We start from the raw sequence: 11,537 nt of genomic DNA on the forward strand, positions 1-11,537 counted from the left end.
ACATATTTTATCTACTCTTTGTTAAACAATATTTATATATTTAGTGTAGAAAAAACTTTTATCGATTTTTGGGATTTAGTGGTGATTGTAAATGATACGATTTCTAATAATTTTATAAATGTGCAAAAATATATTGTGGATATGTATTATTATGTTTTCCGTATTGATTTTATATGGGAAAACCATGGTGATTGTAAAATGATACGATTTCCTTAATTATTTCACAAACATACTTGCATATTGTAGGAAACTACGAAAAGTCAACTTTCTTGTAGTGGTCGTCATGGAAAAGGAAAAGAGATGAAAATTCTCCTAGACAATTTGGGTGTGAAAGGGGTTAATAGGGTTCACGTTAAAGAGTTACCAAAGTCATCACCGCAACCTAAACCTAATTCCTTGTATGACACGTCATATTATGAAAATGGAAGAAAGAAAATATGTTTGATTGGTTTGAATGATCTTCCTACACAACCTACAATAATAAGAAGTCAAAGAAATCAAAAGGGGAAAGCTTAATAAAGATTTTAGAGGAGTGAAGAATCAAGTAGTTGGTTGCATAAATTGTTGAAACAGCCATTGGCGAGGACGACCGGTTGCTAATAACAAGTTGAAGTGAAAAGGGTGATGAAGTTGCGGCATGCATAAGAAGGTGTTTGATCATTGATGAGGTTAAATTGAAGGTGCAAATTAATGGATGCAATCGATTTTCGTAGTCTTAATTGATGTATGTTGTACTATATTACTATAATGAAAGATTGAATGATCGTCCCCGTCCGTGGAGTAGGTCACATTGACTGAACAACGTAAAAGCACGTGTTTTGTATGTGCTATTTTTTCTTATTTTTATTCTCTAATTTCTTACTTAATATTTCACACAAATTACTCTAATTTTATACTCATATGACATGATAATTCAGATAACTAATTTTAAATTCATTTAGATAGCTAATAAATAATTCAGACAATAAATAATGAAAATCATGAATTTTACTAAAGTACTTTAACAATTGATAAACTATCAAAAAATAAAAAAAGGATATATATATATGGTAAGTATTATACATGTACTATTGCAATTATTAACCACAAGTACACAAATTAAAAACTATACGAGGTCACAATTGCAATGACACAATATAATCACTATTTTCATAAATATTTTTCATTAAGACAGACTATTTTAATTATATTTTGATGAATAATTTTTCTTTCAGTTATAAGTACCAAATTAACTCTGAAAATTGATAGAAGTGTCAACTCATGTAGTCACGACTCATGAGTCAAAGAGATGGATTGTTTTCGTTTGCAATCTTTATCATCACCAACCTGATAAAGACTTTCAATAGTGGAGTACTATAAGGGTGCATTATATATACGCGATTTTTACTTGTCAAAACTTACTAGATACTCCATATTATTAGAACCGGTTTTAAATACATTGGCGTACTACCTCACTTACATTTTACCACGTTTTGATGATGATTGACAGACAAAATACGTTTCGCTATCCATCCTGCTTTGATGCTTTCTCTTGGGGTGTTGCTTAAATTACCATTTCGAAAAATCGAAACGTTTCTGGTACACAGAAACGGAGTGGAGAACGTTTCCATGCTAAAACTTCATAATAGTAGTAAAATAATCTAGGCTGACAATTCAAATTATAGATCGACATTGTCAATTGCTAGCCTAAAAAATTGATCTTTATTATTTTTATTATTTTTTTTCTTTAATGTATAATAAGTAGTTAATCCATATCAATTTTCTGAATTCAGAATTACATACTTCTGAGCTAAAGATGGATGATAAAATTGAAAATTTAAATACACCCTTAAGTATGAATCCTCTATTTAAAATTCATTTTATAAATTATTAATTTCCTTTTTTTTCAGGTTTCTATAATCTCTTATTCTCATATTTACATGTTTCAGACATTGACTTTATGCAGTTCAGAAAGATCAAGAAAATGCAGAAAGTCAAAGCCTTGATCATCAAGTCAGATCAACAGCACCGGACCTGCAGGAGGATTCTCCGGTGAAACAGGTTGCGATGACGGTCCCTACGACAGACGACCCTGACCTACCAGTCCTGACATTCAGGACATGGGTGCTTGGGATAATCTCCTGTGTGGTGCTGTCATTTCTGAACCAGTTTTTCTGGTACAGGACAGAACCTCTCAGCATCACTGGCATTGCTGCTCAGATTGCGGTTGTCCCACTCGGGCATTGGATGGCTTCTAAGCTCCCCAACCGCGTCTTCCTGCAGGGGACGCGGTTGGAGTTTACCCTGAACCCGGGACCTTTTAATGTGAAGGAACATGTACTTATTACCATCTTAGCTAATGCAGGGGCAGGAAATGTTTATGCAATTCATGTTGTTACCGCGGTTAAGGTCTTTTACAAGAAGCACATTACTTTCTTTGTGTCCTTGCTTGTTGTTCTTACTAGTCAGGTTTTGGGGTTTGGATGGGCTGGTGTTTTTCGACGTTACCTTGTGGAGCCGGCTCAAATGTGGTGGCCGGCTAATCTTGTACAAGTTTCCCTCTTCAGGTAAATATTTTCTTGTTATAAACTTGTTCACTTATCTGAAAAAAATCAAACTTGGAAAAAGGCAAAATATAATACAGAGTATAATGTTGCATATAGTCTATAACATTGTACCTAGGCATTGTATGATTTGTATAGATTTCCTAAGTGCTAGGAACTTGATGTTGTCCCTAAACAAATCTTACATGTGTACACTTACACGAGCATGTGCACATACACGCGCACACACACAAAAGAAAAACAAAGATTGAAGTTGATTGATTAACTAATATTCATTAAAATGAACAGGGCATTGCACGAGAAAGAAGAACGGCCCAAAGGCGGTCTTACTCGTACTCAATTCTTCCTTATCGCCTTCATTTGCAGCTTTGCATATTACATCTTCCCTGGCTACCTATTCCAAATGCTAACTTCCCTTTCTTGGGTATGTTGGCTCTGGCCAAAATCCATACTAGCCCAACAGCTTGGTTCGGGGTTACACGGGCTTGGAATAGGTGCATTGGGTTTGGACTGGTCCACCATATCATCTTATCTCGGAAGCCCCCTAGCAAGCCCATGGTTTGCCACAGCTAATGTGGCTGTTGGATATGTACTTCTCATGTATGTGCTTGTCCCAATTACCTACTGGTTGAATGTTTACAAGGCTAAGACCTTTCCCATATTTTCGAACCATCTCTTCACATCATCAGGCTCCATTTACAATGTCTCAGCTATCGTGGACTCCAATTTCCATTTCAATCAGGAGGCTTATGGGAAACAAGGTCCTCTTTACCTTAGCACCTTCTTTGCCATGACTTATGGGGTTGGGTTCGCCGCTCTAAGTGCCACCATTGTGCATGTAGCACTCTTTCACGGCAGGTAATTTTAAATTTGAATTAGTAATGTGACAACTACTGTCATATATCATTATATGAATTCTATTGAATTGAATATTAATATTTATCAATTAATATTTTCCTAGACCATCTAATTTAAGTTAAAGAAAACATGATCAAAATAATTGATGTGATCATCCCATTCCCCATTTTCCATCAAAAAATACATAGGGAAATATGGGAGCAAAGCAGGGCAAGTTTTAAGGAAAAGAAAATGGACATATATTTAAAGCTTATGAGAAGGTACAAGGAAGTTCCCGATTGGTGGTTTTGGACCATCTTAGTGGTAAACATCGCGGCAGCTATCTTTGCCTGTGAGTATTACAAAGAACAACTTCAGCTACCATGGTGGGGTGTTTTGCTAGCTTGTGCTATTGCCTTCATTTTCACACTTCCAATTGGAGTTATAACCGCTATTGCAAATCAAGTAAGAATGCTTTTTACACAAATTTTGTGGTATGCATTATCATATGGTTGTATACTTTTATGTATCATTGTATTATATATACATTGATCCTTTGATTTATAATTATATTACTCTGTATTTGTAGTCACCACATTTGAATATCATCACTGAGTACATAATTGGATACATCTACCCTGGATATCCTGTTGCAAATATGTGTTTCAAGGTGTATGGAAACATTAGTATGAAGCAAGCTGTTACCTTCTTGCAAGATTTCAAACTTGGACATTACATGAAAATTCCACCTAGAACAATGTTTATAGCACAGGTATTTATATTTCATCCTATGACTTGTCCTGTCCTACACTTGTAAGACAAAAACGACTTTTTTTTTCTTTTTTACTCCCTCCGTTTCATAAAGTTCTTCCAATTTACTACTTGTACATATGCAGGTAGTAGGAACAATGGTCTCGAGTTTAGTGTACCTTTGCACAGCCTGGTGGCTAATGGAAACCATTCCAGATATATGTGATAGAAATACCTCATCAAACAGCGTGTGGACTTGTCCCGGCGACACAGTGTTCTATGATGCTTCAGTCATATGGGGGTTAGTCGGACCAAGAAAGATATTCGGAGATGAAGGCATATATGGAGCTATAAATTGGTTTTTCCTAGGAGGAGCAATAGCTCCAATCATAGTATGGTTGGCAACAAAGGCATTTCCTAACCAAGAATGGATTAGGCTTATCAACATGCCTATCTTAATCGGCGCCACGGCTTCCATGCCACCAGCAACTGCAGTGAATTACAGTACATGGATACTTGTAGGATTCCTGTCAGGATATGTAGCATTCAGGTATGCTCCTGAATGGTGGAAGCGCCACAATTATTTGCTTTCGGGCGCGCTTGATGCCGGCTTAGCCTTCATGGGTGTAGCATTGTATCTTTGCTTAGGGTCTGAAGATCATAGTCTTAATTGGTGGGGAAATGACCTTGATGGATGTCCTTATGCTTCTTGTCCTACACAAAAAGGAGTTGTTGTTTTAGGTTGTCCTGTTGTAAGCTAAGATATTATATACACATTTTTTTTTTGCTAAACAATTGTACACCATAATTTCGTTAAGTAAAATACATTTAATGTCATACGGACACACGAGTATATTGATGCGGAGCAACGTTAGGGCCAATAACTGATTGGATTATTAGAAACAACAAATCATTAAGAAGCAAATTACAAGAAGGCACTCTATACAGTGATAAGAAAGAAGGTGAAAGAGACGTATAAAGAAAATTAAGACTACAAGAGATGCTACTGTACTATACTAGGTTCTTGATACTGATGAGTCACGATGATATGCAATGTGTGATTTGGAATCCAGATTAATTTAGATTCTTTTGGGCCGTAATTGTGGGGTACGGTTAATTAAGATTCAAAATTTAATGTATCATTCATTTTATTCATGTCAAATCTTATCAAAATATCTACTCCAATTATAATCGAATGGTCTTCAACAAATTCATTGATATAGTCGTTCTCATTGATGGGAAACCTTACCTCATGGCCACGTACTGCCAATTTTATTTTGTATTTTTTTTAAAAAATTGTGTTAGGTAGTGTAAATTTTACATGTTTGGACCATTTTCTACGGATCCAATAATAATGTCAACAAGTCAACTATTCCAGTTGATACTTGAAAAATAGATACTAGTAGGAGTTTTTAAAAATTTCCTTATTTATATTCATCTAATCTATAGTTTTCATATTAGTTTTTCCTCTTTAGAGATGGAGTGGGCTGTTGTTGAGTGTACTTATTCTAAGCTTAGTTGGATACACGATTCATTCATTAATAAAATTAATTTCTATTGAAATGAAATTATATCGTGTTACTTTAACTACCAAATTAGTTTAATTTAGTTAATATCAAGCATAATAGAAGTATTAGAAGCAAACCCTTAGTTCATTGAAATCTTTATTGACCTTAATATTAGATCTGGGCCAAAGTAGATTAAATCAATGTAAAGTGAAATTTACATTGTAGCCTCAAGATTATCACATGTGGCTGAATTAAAATGAAAAAAAAAAAAAAACACATATATATGAGAATAATACAATTTGAATGATATCATCATATCAAGAGTAACAAAAAGGCCTTGAGACAATGACCCCAATTAACCAACACAAAAATATACCAGTATCATGCACAGGAAGTAAAAATTCCCAATAAATTGTAAAACAAAAGGATGCAAAGTTTAAGGGCATGATCTCTTCAGATTATCTTCAGTTCAGGTCAGTTCAGCTCCAATAAATTCGATTTAGTTCAGTATTTAATTGCTTTCTCTCATAAAATATTCAGTCTAGTTAATTAAAATAGACTCTAAATATACAATCAGATTAAACTACTGTATATTTTACCATAAAATCAAAAATAATTTTCACACTTTATACGAGTACATTTTTACCAAATGAAACAAACCCCTGAAAGATCTACAGTAGTTAAATATGAAAGTCGTCAATCTTTTAATGTCACGTGGTACAACATGCACACTGAAGAACAACCCTCATCTAACCTCTTTCCATCATTTATGTCAAGTTACTAGCAATAATTATTCTCCTGCTCTTTCAAGTTTCAATAATAATAGTAATGGCATCAATTTTGGCATTTCTCTGATAACAAAAAATAATAAAATATCCAAAACTACTCCAATAATAATATCTCTACCACATCTCTACTCTATCAACAACCAAGCAAACAAATTAAGAAAAAAACTGCAAGCTACCAAGTTAGCTTGCCACACATATGGAAGATCCAAATATTCACACCCCCTTAAGTAATAATTACCATCTTTTTCTCGTCTTTATACTTGTTGGTTTATTTATACGATCCTAATATTTGACTTTGTTTTTTCCATTTGTAGTTTCATCAGAAGAAGATAAGATACAAGAAGATGATAATGGAGAAGAAAGTCAAAGGGGAGTACAAGATCCATTACTACCATCAAAGGAAGAGAATTCTCCGGTGGAACAGGTGGCGATGACGGTCCCAACCACAGACGATCCGGACCTTCCGGTGTTAACATTTAGAATGTGGGCCCTAGGGACGTTGTCTTGTGTTGTACTCTCGTTTTTAAACCAGTTTTTTTTGGTACCGTAAGGAGCCTCTAAGTATAACCGCCATCTCGGCTCAAATAGCCGTTGTCCCTCTCGGTCAGTGGATGGCGGCTAGGTTGCCTAGCCGCCTGATGCTGCGAGGGACGCGGTGGGAGTTCTCATTAAATCCGGGCCCTTTTAATGTCAAGGAACATGTGCTTATAACAATCTTTGCTAATGCTGGTGCTGGAAGTGTTTATGCCATTCATGTTGTTACGGTTGTTAAGATATTTTACAAGAAACAAATTACCTTTTTTGTTTCCTTGATTGTTATTCTTACAACTCAGGTAAATACATTTAGTCCGTAATTTGTACTAGATACATTAAAGTGACACCTAACTATTTCTTATTAATTACAACATGATTATACAGAGTAATACGTAACTTGTTATTATTAAATAATGAAGAAATTAATTGATAGTATGAATGATTAATTAGTAAGGTTGTGGTTTTTTGATATACTTATCATTTTGATGGATTGGTAGGTGTTGGGATTTGGATGGGCTGGAATTTTCCGGCGTTACTTGGTTGAGCCGGCTGAAATGTGGTGGCCTGCCAATCTTGTCCAAGTTTCCCTATTCAGGTAAATTATTTGCCCAACTACTTGCTTTGAATTTAAAATGTCACACGCTATAATTAGTCATGGATTTTGACATATACTGTATATGTATAAATGTTTTTAGTATTTTGCCATTAGTGCCAGTGTCACCATTTATATTCTATTGAAAATATGATATACTGTATATGTATAAATGTTTTTAGTATTTTGCCATTAGTGCCAGTGTCACCATTTATATTCTATTGAAAATATGATACACAAAATATTAAGGGTCTGTTCTCATACGTTGAAATTCAATTCAGTTATGTTCAGTTTAGCTCAGCTCAGCTCAGTTTAGTTCAGTTCAGTTCAGTTTGACTGAATTCAGTCAATGAGAACATGCCCTAAATATGTATCACAATATATGTAATGTGTTGACTTTTGTCTTTGTTAAACTATAATTTTGATCATTTGAAGAAAAAAAAAAGTGGTCAAAGTTAATAATAAATAATTAACGTTAAAAGTATAATATTACATATATTATTAATCAGGGTTAGTACAAAGTACTGGAGTTAAGGGTAGCTTAATACGGAGTATGTAAATCTTGTAAATTGTACAAGAACTATAAGACTAATACTATTTCATGTGATTACTATCTCTGTTAATTATTATTTGTAATATTGAAATATTTTATATCTCACAAATAATACCTCAAACTTACAGATAACAATTGAAAGAGGTAGTATATTTAATGGTACTGGTATTTTTTTATGAAGTACTCCGTACAAAGTAGTCTAACTTATGTAGTGTAGACGTGTAGTCCATATTTGGCCCAAACAAGTTTGGCCAGTGCATGTCTATGAGAATCACGTGTATGGGCCCTTGCGAGTTAAAAAATTCTGACAATCATGCAGGTTAAGCCACTTTTACTACTTCACAACAAAGTGATGTCTAATCTTGTTAGAGTGCTAGTTTTACATTACCACCATTTTTTTTTTTTTTTTTTTTGAGGAAAGATTATATTGTTGCTTTAACATGATCAAAGTTAAGTAAGTTAGATTATTTTTCATATGAATGTTAACTAAATTAACTGCTTGACACTTTAACAATATGAGCATGTTGAAAACAATATGATCCAAATTCACAGGGGTATACATTTCCAAATTTTTATTAGTAAGTACATATATTGAGATTATACCTGAATTTGCAAACCTTTCACATTTTATGTATTTTATCAGCTAATATACACAAAGTTGTGCAACAGGGCATTACATGAGAAAGAAGTACGGTCCAAAGGCGGTCTTACTCGAACCCAATTCTTCCTAATAGCCTTCACTTGCAGCTTTGCATACTATGTCTTCCCAGGCTACCTCTTCCAAATGTTAACCTCCCTTTCTTGGATATGCTGGTTTTGGCCCAAATCCATTCTAGCCCAACAGCTAGGATCCGGTCTATATGGGCTTGGAATCACAGCATTTGGGCTAGACTGGTCCACTATCTCATCCTACCTTGGAAGCCCACTTGCAAGCCCATGGTTTGCCACTGCCAATGTGGCAGCTGGATTTGTGCTTGTAATGTATGTGCTCACTCCAATTAGCTACTGGTTTAACTTTTACAAAGCAAAAACTTTCCCTATATTTTCAGATAGTCTTTTCACAGCATCAGGTTCAATATACAATATTTCGGCTATTGTAGACTCCAATTTTCATATCAACCATGAGGCTTATGCCAAACAAGGTCCTCTTTACCTTAGCACCTTCTTTGCTATGACTTATGGAGTTGGTTTCGCCGCATTAAGTGCTACTATTGTACATGTCGCGCTCTTCCATGGCAGGTATGTACATATTTTGTAAATTTTTGCTACATTATTACAAACATTTAATTTTTCTAAAGTTAATAGTCATGTATGATGATGTTCGAAACAAGTTGCCAGTCTTGTCACATTTCCTAAGAGAATTAGCTCATAAATGATTTTTATTGGTATGCAACTACTACAAATGGTAGAGTTTCATAATTATATTAAGGTGTGTATTATAAGAGGTTGAGATATAGTGAGTTTGTGACATATTTCGACGAAGAGAGTACTAAAGTGAAACAATATATGCTCACTTATACACAAAATATAGGGAAATATGGGATCAAAGCAGAGCAAGTTTTAAAGACAAGAAAAGGGACATACATACAAAGTTGATGGCACGATACAGGGAAGCTCCCGAATGGTGGTTTTGGGTTATCTTGGTGGTTAACATTGCAGCTACCATATTTGCCTGTGAGTATTATAAAGATCAGCTCCAACTTCCATGGTGGGGTGTCTTGCTTGCTTGCGGCATTGCCTTCATCTTCACACTTCCTATTGGAATTTTAACTGCCATCACAAATCAGGTATACATTGATATTATGAGATGTAATAATGCATTACGACCTTATGCTATTCTCCAATATAATGTATCTGAAATAGTACACAAACACAACAATTACTTATTTAGAATTTAGAAATGCTTGCTTTTAAGAGTCATAACAGCATGATATATTGTACATAGTAACTCCATTAGGAATTAGTTGTCACATTGTCCTTTATAATAGTTGTATGTGTTACGGTTATCAATATCCTACCCATTAAGGCATTACTTACATATTTCGGGGTCATTCTAAAGTTGTAAATGTGATGTGCATGTTCTGGATGTAAGAAGTAATAATGTTGTTCTAGTCTTGATTTTTAATGATTAACGTACAGAGTCCTGGTTTGAACATCATCACGGAGTATATTATCGGATACATCTACCCTGGATACCCGGTAGCAAATATGTGCTTCAAGGTTTATGGCTACATTAGTATGACACAAGCTATTGCCTTCCTGCAAGACTTCAAACTTGGCCATTATATGAAAATTCCTCCTAGAACAATGTTCATGGCACAGGTAAATTTTCTTCCTATGTCATAACAATATTTAATCTCTACTAGGTAGTGATTATATATTAAGCACTGTATTCTGTACTTGTATTCTTAATTCAGGTAGTCATAACTAGTGATTATTTAAGTACTCTAACCCGTGCTTGCTTTTTTATTACAGATAGTCGGAACTCTCATCTCTGCCCTTGTCTATCTTGGCACGGCCTGGTGGCTAATGGAAACTATCCCGGATATTTGTGAAAAAACTGCCACAAATACCGTGTGGACATGCCCTAGTGACACAGTGTTCTACGATGCCTCAGTCATATGGGGTTTGGTTGGACCTCGCAGGATCTTTGGAGATGAAGGCATCTATGAGGCAATTAATTGGTTTTTCTTAGGAGGAGCCATTGCTCCAGTCTTTGTTTGGTTGGCTACTAAGGCCTTTCCCAACCAAAATTGGATTAGGCTTATCAACATGCCTGTCTTAATCGCTGCAACAGGGATGATGCCACCTGCAACTGCAGTGAACTACACTACATGGATTCTTGTAGGTTTCCTCTCAGGATATGTCGCGTTTAGGTATGCTCCTGACTGGTGGCAGCGCCATAACTATTTGCTATCGGGTGCTCTAGATGCCGGTCTAGCTTTCATGGGGGTGGCATTGTACCTTTGCTTGGGGTTGGAGGAGGTGAGTCTTAGCTGGTGGGGAAATGATCTTGATGGGTGCCCTTATGCATCTTGTCCAACTGAAAAAGGTGTTATGGTTCAAGGTTGTCCTGTTGTATACCGCTAGTGTCATGCACATTGTAAATTGTAAAAAAATATTGATTCTTTGTAATTTTATTAGTGAAGCAATATTCATGTTGTACATTGAAATTTACTTGGTTTTACAACATTTTAAATAAATGTAGATAAAAGAGTTTGTTTTTTTTAAAGAGAATTGGCATCTCATATTCATATTTGGTGTAACTAACTGTAGTAGGACTGTAGGATGCTATAAAAATAGTATTGTAATTTGTACCTGAGTATGTGACCAATGCAAGGGTTAAGTTGTAGCTAGAGAAAACCATATGGCTGTGTGTTTTTATAAAAGCATATCCGGTAATCTAGAGCCTATTAGACTCCGACTAATCTA

The 11,537-nt window shown here is 35.1% G+C and overlaps 1 protein-coding gene and 1 pseudogene across 1 annotated transcript; both read left to right on the forward strand.

The window, feature by feature from the left end:
* The first annotated feature begins 1,473 nt into the window (after positions 1–1,473).
* Positions 1,474–4,967, forward strand: LOC110722754 (oligopeptide transporter 7-like). The gene is made up of 5 exons (XM_021902045.1): positions 1,474–2,546; positions 2,832–3,401; positions 3,590–3,845; positions 3,970–4,152; positions 4,277–4,967. Exons 1-5 carry the CDS (start codon positions 2,047–2,049, stop codon positions 4,889–4,891), a joined length of 2,124 nt encoding a protein of 707 aa, XP_021757737.1. The 5' UTR covers positions 1,474–2,046; the 3' UTR covers positions 4,892–4,967.
* Positions 4,968–6,335: 1,368 nt separating this feature from the next.
* LOC110722753 lies at positions 6,336–11,337 on the forward strand (annotated as a pseudogene).
* The last annotated feature ends 200 nt before the right edge of the window (positions 11,338–11,537 follow it).

Source organism: Chenopodium quinoa, unplaced genomic scaffold, assembly GCF_001683475.1.
Source record: "Chenopodium quinoa cultivar QQ74 unplaced genomic scaffold, ASM168347v1, whole genome shotgun sequence".
NCBI classification, from domain to species: domain Eukaryota; kingdom Viridiplantae; phylum Streptophyta; class Magnoliopsida; order Caryophyllales; family Amaranthaceae; genus Chenopodium; species Chenopodium quinoa.